The 21,176-nt window shown below is 37.7% G+C and overlaps 1 protein-coding gene and 1 long non-coding RNA gene across 2 annotated transcripts in view; one reads left to right on the top strand and one right to left on the bottom strand.

Annotated features, from left to right (window-relative positions):
• Positions 1–21,176, bottom strand: part of LOC103666141 — a 76,444-nt gene that overhangs the window by 18,541 nt on the left and 36,727 nt on the right. The window lies entirely within an intron of this gene.
• Positions 7,108–16,784, top strand: LOC103666138 (glycine N-phenylacetyltransferase-like). The gene is made up of 5 exons (XM_008694168.2): positions 7,108–7,265; positions 9,849–9,956; positions 12,853–12,979; positions 14,073–14,244; positions 16,122–16,784. Exons 1-5 carry the CDS (start codon positions 7,188–7,190, stop codon positions 16,522–16,524), a joined length of 888 nt encoding a protein of 295 aa, XP_008692390.1. The 5' UTR covers positions 7,108–7,187; the 3' UTR covers positions 16,525–16,784.

Raw genomic sequence — 21,176 nt, 5'->3', positions numbered from 1 at the left:
AATAGAATAACACATACATATATATATATATGTGTGTGTGTGTATAACATATATATATGTTATTATATATGTTAGATATATGTCATATATATATTTTAGATTATACATATATATTTATTTATTTATTTATTCTAAATTTACCAAGTACCTCTGGCAGGTTATATAAATAAGTTGCATCGTAGGTTTCCATGTGCCTATAGAGAAGGTTATAACTGGAAAATAGGGGAGCAAAGAAAAAATAAAGAATTATTTTCCATTAATATCCGGTGACCTTGAAACTGACCAATTCTGGAAAACTCCTCCTCCCTGGGGAGAAGTGAAACTTCTTTGGGTTCTTTCACCTGTCCCAACCTCCTCTACCCACAGAGGATGTGATGCTGATTTTGCACATGAGAAGACTCAGTCACAGGTAACTTATCAAGAGACAGAATCAGGATTAAGCCCTAATTGTTACCACCAAAAAATCCAATACTCTTTTGCCTATATTGGTGCTTCTTAAATTGCATTTTTGGCACTTCCTTAGAGGCCTGTGGTGATGGGCTTTAGGTGGTGATGGGCTTTAGGACACACGAAGATCAACATGGCTCTCATCTTCCTGTGACACACATTGTATTGAAATATCTATTAAAAGAAATATTATCTTATGTATTTAGATATTTTGTGGAGTAGAATTCAAAATCCACATGTTTCATACATGCATTCTCAAACAAAATTCAGGCAAACAAAATCCAGGACTACTCTGGTCTATCTATATCCTTGCTCTCTTAAGACACATGCTTATTTTCTTCCTCAGGATATATGACTAGACTTTTTTGAGATGTACTATATTGTATGATGCTCACTTTCTGCTACGAAATGTGTCATAAAGCACATAGAGTTATCGCCCTCTTAATTATGTGGGAACATTTTGAAGCAGACAAAGAACTAGTAGTTTTTTGTCCATTGATTTCTTCTTCTAGGCTGTGGGATCCTCAAGGAAAGGGTTAGTGTCTTATTTTCTGCAATCCTGGTGTTTTGTAAATGTTGGCTGAAGAAATGCACTATTCTTTTGTTGACAGGAAAGGAAGCTTTCAGAACATCTTCTTGGATCTCCCATGCGGGGCTTGTGAATGAGCAGTGGGACTTTGGAAATAATGGAAGGAGCTTGAAATATGTTGAATGCTGCCTCCAGAATTTTCCAGGATTTGGTGTGCTGGGTCCAGAGGGGGACCCTATCTCTTGGATTGTGAAGGAACAGTCTTGTGAGATGAGAATGGGTTACACTGTCCCCAAATACCGAGACCACGGCTACATGAAGAAAATAGGTTTTCACATTATAAAGTATTTCATTCAGAAAAAAATGCCATTTTATTTCCATGCGTCAAAAGATAAAACCTTCAGGCACTGAGAAGTGTGGGGTTTAAGGCTGCTCCTTGTGGCTGGCATCAGTGGAAATGCACTCCTAGAAAATACTGTTGATTAGCGCCATTGTCCATTTCAAGCCTTTCTTATCAGTGAAAAAAGTACCATTCAAACACAAACTTATAATTTATATTAGCACAAAAACATCCAATTATTTGGGGTCCATGCATTACTTAACCCACACTTGTATAATAGTTTTGTCCTCCTCCATATTACAGAAAAATGGAAGCTTTTGGTGTTATGTTTTGCCTTTATGATGACAGACCCTCAGAATTAAAATCGTCCAATGTCAATCATTAGTGCCAGGACAAACCTTTCAAAGCAACATTTTCCTCTTTGAAGTCTTCTTTCATGAAAGAATCCTGCTTTTCCATGCTTCTGTGCTTGAAAATAAAAAGACTGATTTGAAGAGTGTCTTCTCCCCTTCCTCGGACAAAATTTTCCAAAGGACCTCTCAAAAGCCCTCTGCCTTTGATCCTGGGTGCCGTCTCAAGAGTTTTGAGATACGCTACTGAATTAAATTATGTGGCCATCAGTGAAAGTTTGGTTTTCTGATTAGCTTTTTTCCCCTAAGATTTATTTATTTATTTGAGAGAGACAGAGGGAGCATGAGCCGAGGGGGAGGGGCAGGGGCAGAGGGAGAGGGAGAGAGAAAGACGATACTGCGCTGAGTGTGGAGCCCAACACGGGGCTCCATTTCATGACCCTGGGATCAGGACCTTCGCTGAAACTAAGAGTTGGCTGCTCAACCAACTGCGCCACCTAGGGGCCCCCAAATAAGTAATTTCTTTATTTACAGTTAAAAACTCTGATTCTAATAAAAAATTATTATAAAAAAAACCCCACTCTGATTCTAAAAGTCAAACCTTAACAAGAGCTGGCTGTCTCTTCTTGTTGGTGCTTGTGAAGGAGGAAGGAAGGAAAAGAGGTATTTTTTGTAGAGGTCCACCTGCATTCCTGTGCTCAGCCAGCTGATTTCACAGTCCAGACTGAGGTGCTGAATAATGGAAGGACCTTTAAGACCAGAAAACAGCTGAGCCTTCTGGAAAAAGAGCCTCAGAGGGCATGCTGCCAACATACCAGTATTTCGGAGCCGCCCCTCTGAACGTGGGATCCTGAGGGAGGGACTGAATTTCATACAGTGCTGCCAGAAGTGTGTGCGGGTGGTGTATTTCATCTTCTAGAACAGCCTGCAGCCTCTGGTCTTTACTTGGGGATCTCTGCAGAGACTGAGTAAGATTGACAGCTTTGCAGGTGAGAACAAAGGAGAATCGTTGCTCTGGGACCCCTCGTCTCCTATTGCTTTCCCCACTGAAGTAGAATGAATCAAAATGCTACTGTTGGGTGTGGATAAGAGTTTCTGAACTCATTTGGGTTGAGAATTATGCCAGGAAAAAAGAAGCTCTTCCATTTCAGAAGCCTGTATCCGTTCACCTACTGTGTATAGGGCAATACCCTAGTTCTGTGAGAAATTCTTGACAGGATAAAGCCAGGCTCTTGTTCTGAACCGATGAAGAGATGTGAGGAGATTTGAGAGCCAGGGTTTGGTAGAGGGGAGACAATCCAACAGCCTCTAGAAGGAATATGCTGGTTTCGGTGACATATAACACAATTTACAGACGTACTATGTAAACATTATCTTATTTCTTCCTCTAGTAACATTCTGAGGTAGTCAGATTTTTTTCCTTGGATAAATGATGACCAGGGAAATTAAGTGCACTGCTTAAGACTGCAAAGGTAGATTCTAGTAAGAGGACTACAATACAGACAAGATTAATTGTAAATGTAAAACCATAAAAAATGTAACTTAAAGAAGTCTTAGCTGTAACACTCTTATGATATTTGGTATTTCCTTCTATATTTTCATATTTTTAAAATTTTACTTAAATTAAATTAACATACAGTATATTATTAGTTTCAGAGGTAGAGTTTCGTGATTCATCAGTTGCATATAACACCCAGTGCTCATTATATCATGTGCTCTCCTTAGCGCCCATCACCCAGTTACCCCACCCCCACTCACCTCCCCTCTATATTTAAGAGTCTCTTATGGTTGTCTCCCTCTCCGATTTAGGCTTATTTTACTTTTCCCTCCCTTCCCCTAGGATCCTCTGTTTTGTTTCTTAAATTCCACATATGAGTGAAATCATATAACTGTCTTTCTGATTGACTTATTTGCTTAGCATAATACCGTCTAGTTCCATCCACGCCATTGCAAGTAGTAAGACTTCATTCTTTTTGATGGTGGAGTATATATACATATATATACCTCATCTTCTTTATCCATTCATCTGTGAATGGACGTCTGGGCTCTTTCCATAGTTTGGCTATTGTGGACATTGCTGCTATCATATTTATGTGATTCATATAAATATGTACACAAAAAGACTTTACATATCTGATTAGAATTTATGTATTGTCATTTTCTGCCTTTTTTGTGTTCATCTTAAGACTCCATATAGCAGCTATATATCATAGCTTTCATGTTAAGGGGTTTTAGAGCTGTAAAATAATAATAGTTCATTATTTATGTAAATTGAGATTGTGCCTCGTACTTCTCTGTAAGTTAGTATTGCTTTACAAAATTGTTCGTAGAGCATTTTTCATTTGAATTTTCTTTGGATAAATTCCAAGTATTGGAATGGTTTCATCAAAGGTTTCAAAGTGTCCTTATAGGGCTTTGTCCATTATCAATGCAGGCAACCACCAAAATGTGCCGGCTCCCTTGAATCCTCTATCTCAGTCAAATGCATTTACTGAACATCATATTTGTGTTTTTAGTGTGTGTGTGTGTGTGTGCATGTGTGTGCGTGTGTGTGCGTGTGCGTGTGTGTGTTGAAGGTTGTCCCAGATGTACTGGGCAGTACATCAATATTACATCCCCGGTAATCTAGCATCAGATTCAACTCGGCTTCTTATTGTCATGTGGCCTTTTTGTGAGATGCTCCTAGATGATGTCAGATTAATCTTCAGAAATATTATACTTCTACTGTCTTGATGCTGCCCAAGATACGGCCTCTGGTCTGAGGCCTTTTTCAAGTTCCATGCCCAGCACACAGTAGGCTTTCTAGAGGTACCTGTTGAATGAATGAGTCTTTGCCCTTGGTAAGTGGAGTGCCTAAATAGACAGTTATGTTGATGTAAATACTTCATAAACTCAATCATTCAACAGACATTTATTGAGTCTTTACGGTGTGTCAGATGGTATAAAAACACCATGGAAAACAGTATGTGGGTTCCTCAAAAAATTCAAACTAGAACTACCATACGATCCAGCAAACCCACTTCCGGATGTGTGTGTATATATACATATGAAGGTGATGATGTCACAATCTCAGAGATATCTGGGGGCGCCTGCGTGGCTCAGTCAGCTAAGCCTCTGCCTTACACTCAGGTCATGATCCCAGCGTCCTGGGCTTGAGTCCCACAAGGGGCTCCCTGCTCAGCGGGGAGCCTGCTTCTCCCTCTGTCTGCCGCCCCCCACCCCCGCCACTTGTGCTCTCTCTGACAAATAAAAAAATCTTTAAAAAAGAAAGAGATCTCTGTACCTACATGTTTACTGCAGCATTATAGACAATAACTAAGACATGGAAACAGCCTAAGTGTCCACAAATGGATGAATGGATACAGAAGTTGTGGTATATATACACAATGGACTATTATCCAGGCATGAGAAAGAAGGAAATCTTGCCATTTGTAACAACATGGATGGACCGTGAGGGCATTATGCCAAGTGAAATAGGTCAGAGAAAGACAAATACTGTATGATCTCACTTATGTACAGAATCTTAAAAAGCCAAACTGTAAGGAATAGAGAGTAAAATACTGGTTGCCAGGGACTGGGAGTTTGAGGTAATGGGGAAATGGTGGTCAACATACAAACTTCCAGTTACAAGATAAACAAGTTCCAGGGATCTAATGTACAGCATGGTGATGATAATTAATAATATAATACTTGAAAGCTGCTAAGAGAATAGATCTTAAATGTTCTCACAACAACAAAAAAAAGAGGTAACTATGTGACGTGATGGAGATGTTAACTAACATTACTGCGCCAACCATTTCACAACAGATCTGTGTATCAATCACATTGCACGCATTAAACTTACACAATGTTCGTTTCAATTACATCTCAGTAAAGCTGGGGGCGAAAAAGAAAAAAAAATACAACCACTGCCTTAAGTGGGTCTGGTCAAGATTCTCCCCTCAAATCATGAAGAGAATTCCAGGTTAAGTGAAGGGACTGGTTCACTGGCAAGGATCCAAATAACTGATAAGAACCTGGGGAAAAGGGAGCACATATGAAAAAATCGAAACATTAATCTATCCAAGAATTTCCCACCATGTTAAAACTGAAGCTCACAGGGATGGAAATCTTGTCAGTTCTTGCTGACTCTGACCTTGGTAGATCGGGTGCCCTGTAGAGGACAGGCTCCTTCATTAGGGGGCTAAACACCCTGGTTCAGATGACAGAGAAGCTGAAGGCAAACCCAGGGGACAGTGAAGCACTTGCCTGCCCAGCCATGGCCTCATATCATGAAGTTAGCAACTAAATGTCCGCTGCTTCAACTCTGTCCCCCAAATCTCCCCTAGGAACCTCTCATATGGCCCAATCTAGCTGCAACCATGCAAGGAAGGGAATTCCAGGAAAGGTAGCTCAGCCTAGCTGGGGTGATGCCTTACAGAGCCACGCCAGTGAGCTCTCAATCAAGATTTATCGAGTGATCGAATAAGTGACTGGATGAATAGATCAATTTCAACAGGAAGAACCCTAAGGCCATATGATCTCAAACAACTGAGAGGTCAGCCAGAGAAGAGTCTGTTTTTTAGAGAGGAGTAAGCAAAGCTCATGGAGTGTTTTTCTGCATGCCAATGATGGCTCAGGCTGCGGGAGGCTCAAAGTCCAGAGTCCTGTGTGGAGGAGAGAAGATTAATTAAAGTTTAGACAACTGTTCTGATGGAACAGTGAGGATAAAAAGTCAAGCTAATCATTTATGAACAGTAAACAGGGCTGGAAAATCCAATGTGGGGAAGTGCGCTGTAGAAGGGGCAGGACCAATACAGCTCAGAGAATGTTTTACCCAAGTTTAGCCTATTCTTAGTGGGGGGTGTTAAGAAGGGGTTATATGTTGACTCAGTCTAGAGAAAGAAGAGAAACTTATTTATTTATTATTTTTTTAATGTTTTTTTATTATGTTAGTCACCATACAGTACATCCCTGGTTTTTGATGTAAAGTTCGATGATTCATTAATTTAACCAACATTTGGTTAACAAGCAGTTTGTTTGATATATCAGTGGGTGACTCACAGCTCAGCTAATCATTTCTAAGGCAGAGATTGGGAATTTGGAGGGTTGGTGCCTGGCCTTGTCATAGGTAAGCAAGCGGGGCATCCATGAGTCTTATTAAGGCAGGTGGGAGGAAGGAAGTTTCCTTGCAGTAAGCCCTTCCAGGAACACAAAGTAGATGGAAGGATTTCTTAGTACAACCTTAATTATTGGTATGCTGGGTGTTATAAAAATTAAAATAAAAATTTCATAAAGATTTTTAAAAGTTTAGAAAATACTAAAAAGTAGTTTTGGAAGGATGCACCTGTGGTTTCTGCCAGTCTTATTCTTCCTAGGAGTTAGTGAGGAGTTCGGTGAATGGGGCACCAATAAAACAGCAAGAATGAAGGCCTGACCATTACCTAGAACCGTCTGTTGTGTCTGTTTTGTGTCTTTGTATGTTTTCCATCGCATCTCATTCCTTGATATTTCTTGATCCTCTCTTTAGGTGAAAACCAAGATGTTCCACCTACAAGGCCCACAAGTGCTGCAGATGCTAGAGAAATCCTTGAGGAAGAGCCTCCCAGAGTCCTTAAAGGTGACAGAACATTCTTAGGGGAGCACAAAAGGACTAGCAACTGCTATGAAAGAAGTAGGAAGGAGAACAAGGTTTCTCTGAGCACCTACTCTGTGCCAGGCACTCACGGGTCTTACATCTCATTTAGCTTACATCACCTTACTGGAAGGCAAGTCTGTTATGTCCATGTAACCAAAGAGGAGATTCAAGCTCAGTTTTAAGACTTGACCAAGATCACACCACTAGTGAGTGTGTGAATTAATGTGTGAATTAAATCCACTATGATCTTTGCTGTGTGATGATCCAAAAACACCTCTTTGTGCCATTCCAAGAATTATATTATGTAACACTGGAGGCTTTCCCAGAACTGCACAGTTGACTGAACTAACATTAATGTTTAACTTATTCTTTCTTAACAATTGAGTGCCTGACAAAAGTTAACCATTATGATTCTTGTTTGAAATTAATGATAGGCCAGTTTCTATTTTGTCAAACCCCAAAGCTTATGTGGGGTTTGGGATGAGATATAGGATGAGATAGAAATTTTGTTTTAGAAACAGATCAATGATCTTGCATATAAAGAGGAGGTTTTTTTTTTTTTTTTTGATGGGGCAATAATATATGTTGCAAAGGGACTAGAATACTACTAGGGATAAAGAGTGCCATTGCATTTTAATAAAAGTATCAATTCACCACAAAGACATTAAAAATGCTGAAATGTATACACCTAACAACAGAGGTTCAAAGGACATGGGACAAAAATCAATAGAACTGAAAGAACAAATAAATAAACCCATGCGTGTAATTAAAGATTTTTAACACTCCTCTCTGAGTAATTTATAGAATAGACAGAAAACCTATAACATATATAGAAGACCTGAAAAATACTATGAACCAACTTAATTGACATTTACAGAGTACATCCCTCAACAGTAGCAGAATACACATTCTTTCCAAATGCACATGGAATGTGTACAAAGATAGACCACATTTTTAAGACTTTTTAAAGAACTGAAATCCTAACAAGTGTGTCCTTCAACAATATATTAAACTTTAAAAAACCCTGAAAGGTATCTAGAAAAACACCCAAATTTTAGAAATATATGACTCATTTCTAAATAAACCACACTTCAAAATCATAAGGAAAATTAGAAAATATTTGAGTTGAGTAAAGACAAAAGCACAACATATCAAAAGTTTTGGGATACAGCTAAAGCAGTGATAAATGGGAAATATATAGCAGTAAGTGCTTTACTGAAAAAAAATAGTGGTTTCAATCAGTGCTTTAAGTTTCCATCTGAAAAATTAGAAAAAGAAGAATAAATTAACTCCAAAGCAAATAGAATTAAGAGAATGTTAAATGATAAGAGCAGAAACCAATGAATTTGAGAGGAGAAAACCAATTAAGAAAATGATCAATCTGGCTCATTGAAAAGATCAATAATGTTGATAAACTTCTGATTCAGAAATGCATAGAGAAGACACAAATAAAACTAGGAATGAATCAGGGGACATTAATACCAACCCCATAAACATTATAAAGATAATAAAGACATACCATTATCAACACTGTGCCCATAGATCTCACAATTTATGTTCTGTGAAAAATACAAATTACCTGTCAACAGTCACTGAAGAAGAAAAATAGAACCGAAATCATCCTGTATCCATTGCAGAAACTGATTTCATAATTTAAAACTTTCCAACAAAGAAAATACCATTGCTCAGATGGCTTTCATGACGATTTCTACCACACGTGTAAGGAAGAAATAATATCAATTCTCTGCAAACTCTTGCAGAATAGATCAGAGGAGGAAACACTAGCCAACGCATTTCATGAGTCCAGAATTACCCTAATATGAAAACCAGAAGTGGATTTTATTTAAAAAAAAAAAGAGAAAGAACTAGAGAACAATATTCCTCACGAACATAGATGCAAAAATCCTCAACAAAATACTATCAAGTGAAATCCATCAATATATCAATAGGATAATACATTATAACCAAGGGGAATTTATCTTGAGAATGAAGGCAGGTTCAACATTCAAAGATCAATCAGTGTATTTCACTGTATCAACAGATTAAAGAAAAAAGCCAGATGATCTCTTAATAGATGCAGAAGAAAAATCAAACTGGAGTTCTTTCCTATGATGGATATTATGCAGTCATTAAAAATGATTATATTTGTGTTTGTTGACATGGAAATATACCCTTGGTATTGTGTGTGTGTGTGTGTGTGTGTGTGTGTGTGCGCGCTAAACTAATATATATTAGGTAATTTCATTGCTTAAAAATTGTATGTGTATTTGTCAATAAATGAAATAAAATGGAAAGATATAACCTAAGCTCGACGAAGTGATAGTGGATGATTTTTAACTAATTAATTTATCTGGATGTTTAACTGTATTCATAAATGTTCTTATGGTTTGACCCCCAAATCTATTCTATTTGGAGTAATAAAGTGGAATCTGAAGGTGATTTGAACCACATGCCCTATCACTTACTGACTTGATTTTATAGAAATAATCCTTGTCCTGATCAAACAAGGCACTTTACCATCCTTTTCTAATAAGCTGACCCCCTATCTTTCTTGGGATGCCACAGGTGTATGGAACCATCTTCCACATGAACCAGGGAAACCCATTTAAGTTAAAGGCCCTGGTGGACAAGTGGCCTGACTTTACAACAGTGGTTATCCGCCCTCAGGAGGAGGTAAGGTGCCAGATGTGGAATGAGTACACTTTTGTGTTCTTATTTGCTCTGTGCCTACCATGCACCTGGCAATGTGGTAGACCTAGGGGATATAGAAATGAATTGTATGATGGTGAGCAAGGCGCTGTCCTCAAGAAGTCCACAGCCTGGAGGAAAAGATAGATAAGTGAATAAATTACAACATGGAGTGAAAACATATACATACAACATATAAGCACATACAACATACAAGATACAAGCAGTACTGTCCAAGAGATGATGAAAACGAAAGATGTCAGGGCATGCAAATAGAGGACCAGAGGGCCTTCTAGGTAGGCATTTCACCAAGACTGGATTTTGAAGATAAATAGGATTTTAGCACACTGACAAGAATAGAGAGTACATTCTAAACAGAAAAAAATAAAAATATGTAGAGGTAAATATGAAGAATGTTAAGAAAATATAAAGAACAAGTTGCAATGCCTGTATTTGGGAATATATTTTCAGTTCCAAATTTAAAGATCACTCAAACTAAGTGCTTAATACATTTCAAATACAAATATGTTACAAGCATATTGGAAAACATAAAGTAAAAATTTATGCATGCAAAATATATGTATATATAAAAATATATATGTATATATTATATACATATATATAATATATATACATATATTTTACTATTATGTTATGTTAGTCACCATACAGTACATCATTAGTTTTTGATGTAGTGTTCCATGATTCATTGTTTGCTTATAACACCCAGTGTTCCATGCAGTATGTGCCCTCCTTACTACCCATCACCGGGCTAGCCCATACCCCACCTCTCCCCTCTAAAACCCTCAGTTTGTTTCCGGTGTCCATAGTCTCTCATGGTTCATCTCCCCCTCTGTTTCCCCCCTTCATTTTTCCCTTCTTTCTCCTAATGATCTCCCTGCTATCTTTTGGAATAAATTTTGTGTTTCAATTTTTTGAGGAATGCAAATAACTTTTTAAAATAATAGTGAATTGTGGTTTACATTTTAAAGACATCATGTGTCTAATAAGGGGTTAATATCCAAAATATATGAAGAACTTATACAACTCAACACCAAAAAAACAAATAACCCAATTAAAAAATAGGCAGAGGACCTGAAAAGACATTTATCCAAAGAAGACATACAGATGGCCAACAGACACATGAAAAGATGCTCAATATCACTAATTATCAGGGAAATGCAAATCAAAACCACATGAGATATCACTTTATATCTATCAGAATGGCTCAAATGAAAGACACAAGAAGTAAATGTTCGTGAGGATGTGGAACAAAAGGAACCCTTGTACATGGTTGGGAATGTATATTAGTGCAGTCTTTATGGAAAACAGTATGGAAGTTCCTCAAAAACTTAAAAATTAAATGACCATATGATCCAATAATTTCACTATTGGGTATTTACCCAAAGTAAGTGAAAATACTAATTTGAAAAGATATATGCACCCCTATGTTTATTGCAGGAATATTACAATAACCGAGATATGGAAGCAATCCAAGTGTCCATCGATACATGAATGGATAAAGAATATGATTTATATATGTATAAACATAACTTTATATATAAAATATATAAGTATAATTATTTATATATTATATATAATGGAAAATTACTCAGCCATAAAAAAGAATGAAATCTTGTCATTTACAACAATGTGGATGGACTTAGAGGGTATAATGTTAAATGAAATCAGTCAGAGAAAGACAAAATATGATTTCACTCATATGTGGAATTTAAGAAACAAAACAAATGAACAAAGAAAAAAGAGACAAACAAAAACCAGACTCTTAAATACAGAAAAAAAACTGGTGGTTGCCAGAGGGGAGGGAGGTGGGGGGATGGGTGAAGTAGGTGAAGGGGTTTAAGGGTACTTTTATCGTGATGAACACTGAGTAATGTATAGAATTGTTGAATCATTTTATTGCATACCTGAAACTAATATAACGCTGTATATTCATTATACTTAAAAAAAATTTAAAAATTTTTAAAAAGGAAAAATAAAAATATCATGTGTCTTTATTTCATCAGCTATATCATATATAAGTGAAAAATTCTAATACAAGGTTACCTGTGTCAATTTCAACATCGTTATGTTTATAATTCATTTGTTCTGAGACTCTTTTTTTTGAGACTCTTTTAAATAGAGTAAGATTTACTCTTGCAATGGAAGCTTGCCTTTGATAGAAATACTTTCTTTCTCCTGAGGATTACAGAATTACAGAAGAATGTTTTCTTTTTTTTTCTTTTTTTATAATAATATTTTTTTTATTATGTTATGTTAGTCACCATACAGTACATCCCTGGTTTTTGATGTAAAGTTCGATGATTCATTAGTTGCGTATAACACCCAGTGCACCATGCAATACGTGCCCTCCTTACTACCCATCACCGGTCTATCCCATTCCCCCACACCCCCCTCCCCTCTGAAGCCCTCAGTTTGTTTCTCAGAGTCCACAGTCTCTAATGCTAAGTGAAATAAGTCAAGCAGAGAAAGACAACTATCATATGGTTTCCCTCATCTATGGAACATAAGAACTAGGAGGATCGGTAGGAGAAGAAAGGGATAAAGAAAGGGGGATAACCAGAGGGGGGAGTGAAGCAGAAGAATGTTTTCTAAACCAGTGCGTATTTGGTTGATTTGAAATTGTAACACAGCACATAAATACCTAGTTCAGCAAGTTTTTCTTAACCATAAATTGAGTGATTAAATCCCTGACTTGCTTTCATGATGTAAATGATTCAGGAATAATGATAGTACATCAAGAAAAATATCAGTATTTATAAGTTTATAAAAAAGCACAGTATAATGAAATACTAAAGACAAGTATTCCAATCACTGGGTATAATCATTTTGATTTATTCCACATTACCTAACCAAACAGGAAATGACCGATGATTTTGATCACTATACCAACACCTACCAAATCTATTCTAAGAATCCCCCAAACTGTCAAGAATTCCTTGGTTCATCAGGTGTCATCAACTGGAAACAACATCTGCAGATCCAAAGTAAGTAAGGGATCTGGGAAGTGTGCTGGCTTCTGTGACTGTTCATGGCTACTCCTGCAGGGTCCCTTTTCACCCTGAGAACATTCCCCTACAGCCTTTGTAGGGGTAGGAAGCTCCACCAAACCCCACTCAGCTAGATGCTCTTTTTTTGCATCACCGGCTACCACCTCCGCAGTGGAACAGAATTCAAACATTGCAAACTAGGGACTTGACACAGGGAACTGTGAATAATGGAATTTCTTGTTAGCTGAGGATTCATGACATATTTTTGCAGACATATTCAGGGTCCCTTGGGTGATTAGGTGTGAGAGTAGAGCTCCCTCCCCCTCAGGCCTTCCATTCCTAGGATAAGAATGACAGTTCCTTGTGCCAGAGAGCGCCTCCAGGTCACAAGAACAACTACCATCGTTGTGAGCATGCCCTCCAGAGTCAGATTCTCTAGGGTGGCATACTTGCTCTGCCTGTTACTTGCTCTGTGATTTGAGCAAGTGATGTAACTTATCTATTATTCAGTTTCCTCATATCTAAAAAATGAGGGTAGGAAAAGTACCTAAAACATAGGGTCAGTGGAAGAATTAAATGTGGTATTAGACCAATACCTGGGCATGAAGTATGTGCACATTCAAGGTTGGCTACTATTTTTATTTTTATTTTTTTATTTTATTTTATTTTATTTTTAAAGACTTTATTTATTTATTCGACAGAGATAGAGACAGCCAGCGAGAGAGGGAACACAAGCAGGGGGAGTGGGAGAGGAAGAAGCAGGCTCATAGCGGAGGAGCCTGATGTGGGGCTCGATCCCACAACGCCGGGATCACGCCCTGAGCCGAAGGCAGACGCTCAACCGCTGTGCCACCCAGGTGCCCCATGGCTACTATTTTTAAAATACCATTTCTCCATTGATTTCACAGTGATATAGTCAGGATTTCTAGTATTATCTGCTTGCATAAGAGAATGACTTGGGCATGGTCACATGGTTAATGGCAACACCAGAAGCAACACTGCCTGACTTTAAATTCTGCATATTTCCACTAGGAAGCGTCTGTCGCCTCTATATGGGCAATTATTTCTCACCTTACTTTACCCTCTCTAGGTTCACAGTCCAGCCTGAACGAAGTGATACAAAACCTTGCAGCTGCTGAATTGGTCAAGGTCAAGCAAGAACAAGGCATTCTGTATATGTTGCCCAAGACAGCAAGTAAACTGCTCCCTTCCTTGCCGGAGGCAAATAACTTGCCTCTGAAATCTGGCAGACGCAAAGTCATGTAAGTTTGAAAAAAGATGCTCTGAATTTGTCTTATCTTTCTGTGTGGAAGAGGCCTCCCAACTTCTTTCCCTATGTTCCCTCTCGCCTCCCTACAAACCATTTCCTGGGTGATCCTTCTGGACGTGGATTATGTCAATTCATCCACTTAAAAGCCATCCGTGTTTCTCAGCTCCCATGCCCATTACAGACATTTGGGGTCCTACGAGACCTGCAATCCACCACCTCTTGGACTTCGTCTTGTCCCTCTTGCTTACTCTCACCAGCCACTTTGGCTTTTTTTCTGTGACTTGATTTCATACACTCACACATGCCTTTGGACCACTGCATTTGTTCTTTACCTAAAACGTCCTTCCCTCTGATCTTTGCATTTCTGCTGCTTTCTTGCCATTCATTTTCTCAAATGTCATTTCCTTCGACAGCTCTCCTCAGAGTAACCTAAAACCACCCCTTCCCGTAATTCTTCATCACAAAATCCAATTTTTGTTTTCCTCAGTGCACTTATCACTATCCAAAATCAGCTTATTTGTGTATTTATTGACCTACTTTTTGTTTGATTCTTCCTTGTAACAATTCAAACTCTACAAGAGCGGGAGATAGTCTTTATGTTGTTCACCAAGTTTTCAGTAGCCAGAACAGAACACAAAGTAGATATTTCATAAATATGCAATGAATTTACTTCTCAGAGCAAAACTTCTCCAGTAAAAAGAATTTAAGCATATTATATATTTCCCTCCACTGATGCCTGAATAGAATTAAAACTGATACAGGGCTGTGATATGGAGATGTCCAATCCTGCGGCCCTGTGGTGTAAAAATGCCTGGAAAAGCCGTATTCACACTGTACTGCCCCTTACCTCTGAAAGACACCTCCAAATCTATAATCTTGTTTGATTTCTTTTTCTTTTCTTTTTTTCCCAATTTTTATTTCTTTTATTCTGAAAAGAGTAAAATGAGTTAAATAATTTACTGTTTATCTGTCTAGGCTTGGACAGTCAACAACAGCACACACTTCAATTTTTGGTATATTTGCATAACTGTAAATATTTTAGGAATTTTTTTCTTAAGCTCTCTCTTTTTTTTAAATAATAATTTTTATTATGTTATGTTAGTTTGATTTCTTGCCCATCCCACAAGATAGACAAGGTAGGAGACATTATCCCCATTTTCCTGATGGAAAACAGGTCCAGCTGATGAAACAGCTTGTTCGGGTAACCTGGATGGTTAAGGGCACAACTGGGGCTCATGTCTACATCTCCTGCTTCCCCATTGTGGGCTCTTCCCAGGACACCTCCCGAAGCCCTTGTACAGCACTGCAGCAGCCTTCAGACAAGCGTTCTGTAAGGCGGGGGCTGCCTGCACTCCACACCACGGTCTCTCCCTGGACTTCAGCTCTCCCACAGTGGCCAAGGAGCCTCTGACACCAACATACAGAGCTTCCAGGATGACAGGATTCCAAGTTCTGGCTTTATAGCTTGCTAGCATATGCTTTGAGGCACTTGCTTATTTTCTGCTTACCTGTTCTTATGTGTAGAACAGGGATGTTATCAATCCTCCCATCTTAAGTGCAGAATCACAGCAATGTTGACAAAAATAATGCTTCATTTTAGTGTAATTCTTATTTTGTGTGTGGCACAAGTCCTACGTACTTATCATGTGATAGCTCTGATATTATTTAACAGAGGTGCTACTAATATCACCACTGTGTTAATATCTCCATTTTATAAGAACATTATGAATTCGGGCAGTCTGGCTGCAGAATCTATGCCTTTACCGTGCTCCAATTTGCATTGTCTGAAGACAATTTTGGGGAAAACAAATATAATACTCCACAGTATGTGTGATATTATGGGGTGTTCTTTTCCTTTGTTCTCAACAGCAACGAAGAGATGTTTAAACTCTCCTCCATGGATGTGACCCACGCTGCCTTGGTGAATAAATTCTGGCATTTCGGCGGCAATGAGAGGAGCCAGAGATTCATCGAGCGCTGTATCCGGACCTTCCCCACCTTCTGCCTGCTGGGGCCCGAGGGGACCCTTGTGTCCTGGAGCCTGATGGACCAGACAGGCGAGATTCGGATGGGGGGTACTCTGCCTGAGTACCGGGCCAAGGGTCTCATCTCCTATCTCATGGATGTTCACAGCCATGCTCTGGTCAAACTTGACTACCCTACCTATTACCATACATTGGAAACCAACAAAATCATACAGAAAATGAGTCACAGTCTGAATCATATCACCATGCCCTGTAACTGGAACCAGTGGCACTGTGTGCCTCTGTGAAGCAGTCCTGAACACAAGACAGTGTTGGGTGGGCTGACGTGGCAGGCGGAGTGGATGGGTGGGCAGAGAGAGAAAGAATAAATTGTAATCAGCAGTAAAGTGCTGTGTGTTGTCTGGGCTCTGGGAAGCAGTACAAATGGTCAACAGAACCACCATGGTCCCTGCTCTCAAACTACTCATGGACTCCCCTTTGAGTCCAGCAGACCTGGCATGGCCAGACCTTCCTGTAGCGGACCCTGGTCTTGTTCAGTTTCCTACACTTCTGGATCTCAGTGACACACTATTCAGCTGCATTCTGCCCTAATGCTTCTCCTGGAACACCTATCTTACACGTAGAGTATCGCTAATACACATATCCTGACACTTTTGCCAAGATGTGGCATTATCTTAAAGGTAGTAAAATTTTCCTCTCTCTTTCCTTTACCTTCCATCTCCCCGCCCCCACCCTCAACTAGTTTCACTGAGGTATAATTGACAAATAAAATTATAATACATAAAGTATAAAATGTGGTGATATCTATCATCTATCTATCTATCTATCTATCTATCTATCTATCTATCTATCATCTATCTATCTATCTATCTATACATATACACACACATTGTGAAAGGCCTCCCACAACCAAGTTGATTAATACTTTCATTATTTCATATACTTACTTTTGTGTGTGGGAGACAGAACACTTAAGATCTAATCTCTTAGCAAATTTCAATGACACATTACAGAATTATCAACAATAATCACCATGCTATACATTAGGCCCTTAGCACTTAACTCAAGACTGAAAGTTTGAACCCTTTTTTTATTATAATAATATTTTTTTATTAATTATGTTAGTCACCATACAGTACATCCCTGGTTTTTGATGTAAAGTTCCGTGATTCATTACTTGCACATAACACCCAGTGCACCATGCAATACGTGCCCTCCTTACTACCCATCACCAGCCTATCCCATTTCCCCACCCCCCCTCCCCTCTGAAGCCCTCAGTTTGTTTCCCAGAGTCCATAGTCTCTCATGGTTCATTCACCAGCCTCTCCCTATGCTGTCCACATCCCAGCCCCTGGCAACCACCATTCTACTCTTTCTATGAGTTTGACTTTTTTTTTTTAAATTTTATTTTAAAGCTTCCACATGTGATACCATGTAGTATTGGTCTGTATCTGTCTGGCCCAATTTATTCTTTCTCTCTCTGCCCTCCAGACTCAACCATGTTGTCAAAAATGGCAGGATTTCCTTGCTATTTTATGGCTGAATAATAGTCCATTGTGTGTGTGTGTGTGTGTACACCACATCATCTCTATCCATTCATCTGTCCACGAGTTGGCTGTTGTGAACAATGCAGTGAAGATGGGAATGTAGAAATCTCTCCTAGACACTGATTTCATTTCCTTAAGATACATATACCCAGAGGTAGGATTGCTGAATAATATGGAAGTTCTATTTTTAATTTCTTGAAGAACCTCCACACTGTTTTCTACAGTGGCTGTCATGATTTACATTCCCACCAACAGTGCACAGGGTTCCCTTTCCTCCACATCCTTGCCGGCCTCGTTCTCTCCTGTCTTTTTGATAACACAAACTCTGACAGACGAGGGTAATATCTCACTGTGGTCTCGATTTGCCTATCCCGATGATAGTGATAAGCATCTTTTCATGCCCCTGTTGGCCATTTGTGTGTCTTCTTCAGAGAAATGTCTTTTCAGGTCCTCTGCTCATTTTTTGGTTGGATGGGGTTTTGTTTGGTTTTGCTCTTGAGCTATTGGAGTTCCTTATATATTTTGGAGATTCATCTCTCATTAGATATATAGTTTTCAAATATTTTCTCCCATTTCATACTATGCCTTTTTATTTCGTTGATAGTTTCCTTTGCTGTGCAGCAACTTTTTGGTTTGATGTAGTCCCACTTGTTAATTTTTGTTTTTATTGTGTTTGGTTTTAATCCAAAAAATTGTTACCAACACCAATGTCAAGGAGTTTTTCCCCTGAGTCTTCTTTTGGGAGTTTTATGGTTTCAGGTCTTATATGTATGTCTTTAATTCATTTTGAGTTGATTTTTGTGTATAGTGTAAGGTAGTTGTCCAGTTTCATTCTTTTTTGCGTGTGGATATCCAGTTTTCCCAACATCATATATTGAAAAGACTGTCTTTTATCTATTATATATTTCTGGAATTTTTCTTGAAAATTACCTGACCATATATACATGGGTTTATATCTGGGCTCTCTATTCTGTTCCAGTAATCTACGTGTCTGCTTTTATGCCAATATTATAATGTTTTGATTATTATAGTTTTGATTATTTGATTATTATAATGTTTTGATTATTTGTAACGTAGTAAGAAGTCAGGAAGTATAATGTCTCCTACTTTGTTCTTCTTTTCCAGCATCTTTTTGACTGTTTGGGGTCTTCTGTGGTTCCATACAAATTTTAGGATTGTTTTTTCTATTTCTATTGGAATTTTGATAAGGATTGCGTTGATAAAGATTGCTTTTGGTAGAATATACCTCTGCACAATATTAATTTCTTCAGTCCATGAACACAGAATCCTTTTCCATTTATGTGTGTCTTCTTAAATTTCTTTCATTAATGTTTTATAGTTTTCAGGGTACAGATCAGTGACCTCCTTGTTTAAAACTATTCCTAAGCATTTTACTCTTTTGGTTGTTATTATAAATGGGACTTTCTTAATTTCTCTTTCTGATAATCCTTTGTTAGAGTCTAGAAATGCAACTCATTTTTTTATCCTGATTTTGTATTCTGGAACTCCACTGACTTGTTTCTTAGTTTTTGTAGGTTTTTTTGTTTTGTTTTGTTTTGTTTTTTTGGTGGAATCTTCAGGGTTTTCTATACATAAGATAATGTCACCAGTAGACACAATTTCACTTCTTCCTTTCTTACCTGGATGTCTTTTATCTCTTTTCCCAACCTGCAGTGCTACATTGAAGATAAGTAGCAAGAGGAGACATCTCTGTCTTTTTCCTAATCTTAGAGGAAAAGTGTTCAGCTTTTCACCATTTAGTATGAAGTTAGCTGTGGGCTAATATACAGAGATAAAATCCACTTCCTCATGGTGTATGATTCTTCTAATGTGTTGTTGAATGTGGCTTGCTAGTATTTTGTTGAGAATTCTTGCCTCTATGTTCATTAGAGACACTGATCTTTCGTTTTCTTGTTGTGTCCTTGTCTAACTTTGGTATCAGGGTAATGCCGGCCATATAAAATGAGTTTGGAAGTGTACCCTCCTCTTTAATTTTTTCAAAGCGTTTGAGAAAGGTTTGCATTAATTCTTTTTTAAATGTTTGGTAGAATTTCCCCATGAAGTCCTCTGGTTCTGAGCTTTTCTTTGTTGGGTGTTTTTGATTATTCAGCTTTCTTACTAGTAATTGGTTTAATCAGATTTTATACTTCTTTATAATTTAGTTTTTATAGGTTGCATGTTTCTAAGAATTTATCAATCTCTTCTGGGTTATCCAATTTTTGGTTAATAATTGTTAATAGTGGTCTCTTATGATTCTTCTCATTTTTGTGTCATCATTCGTAATCTCTCTTCTTTCATGTCTGGTCTTATTCATTTGAGTCTTTTCTCTTTTTTTCTTAGTTGGTCTAACTAAAGGTTAATCAATTTTGTTTATCCTTTAAAAAAACTCTGAGTCTCATTTATCTTTTCTATTATTTTTCTAGTCTCTATTTTACTTATTTATGCTCTGGTAGTTATTTTCTTCTTTTTACTACTTTTGTGCTTATTTCTTCTTTTTTTAGTTTTTTGAGGTGTGAGATTAGATTGTTTGAGATCTTTCTTTTCTCTTAAGAATTCATCATCATAGACTTTTCTCTTTGAATTGCTTTTGCTGCATTGTATATGTTTTAGTATATAGTGTCCTTTTTCACGATTCTGAAAATTTTTTTAATTAAAAAATTTTTTTGAATCACTGTTGTTCAGGAACATATTGTTTAATCTCTACATATTTGTGTATTTTCCAGTTTTTGTCTTTGTTATTGATTTTTAGTTGTATGCCACTGTGGTCACAAAAGATGCTGGGTATGATTCCAATCTTTTAAAATTTGTTAAGACTTGTTTTGTGGTCTAATATATAACCTATCCTGGAGAATGTTCCATGTGCCCTTAAGAAAAAAAAGTGTATTCAACTGCTGTATGATGGAATATGTGTATGTTATCTGTTAGGTCCATTTGGTCTAATATGTAGCTCCAATCCAATGTTTCTTTACTGATTATCTGCCTGGGTGATCTATTCATTGTAGAAAGTGGAATATTGAAGTCCCTTTCTATTATTTTTATTGTTTTCTATCTCTCCCTTCAGCTCTGTCAATATCTGCTTTATATATTTAGGCATTCCATTGTTTGGTACATATATATTTTTAAGTATCATATTCTTTGAATAAATTGACATGTTAATCATTATATAATGACCTTCTTTCTTTCTTACTATAGTTTTGACTTAAAGTCTATTTGGTCTGATATAAGTATAGCTACTCCTACTCTTTTTGTTTCCATTTGTACTGAATATCTTTCAACTTGAAGAAATTCCTTTCAACATTTGTTATAAGGCTGCTCTGGTAGTAATGAAATCCTTCGGCTTTTGTTTGTCTGGGAAAATCTATCTCCCTTCCAGGTCTGAAGGACACTTTCAT

This window comes from Ursus maritimus, unplaced genomic scaffold (genome assembly GCF_017311325.1).
Source record: "Ursus maritimus isolate PB19 unplaced genomic scaffold, ASM1731132v1 scaffold_23, whole genome shotgun sequence".
Lineage (NCBI taxonomy): Eukaryota > Metazoa > Chordata > Mammalia > Carnivora > Ursidae > Ursus > Ursus maritimus.
The sequence above is the reverse complement of the archived record's forward strand: the minus strand, read 5'-3'. Positions and strand labels throughout refer to the sequence as shown.

Coding starts and splice junctions, on each gene's coding strand:
- LOC103666138 (XM_008694168.2), top strand. CDS start 7,188: ATGTTCCACCTACAAGGCCCACAAGTGCTGCAGATGCTAGAGAAATCC. Junction 7,266..9,848: donor GCCTCCCAGAGTCCTTAAAG/GTGACAGAACAT, acceptor GGGATGCCACAG/GTGTATGGAACCATCTTCCA. Junction 14,245..16,121: donor TCTGGCAGACGCAAAGTCAT/GTAAGTTTGAAA, acceptor TGTTCTCAACAG/CAACGAAGAGATGTTTAAAC.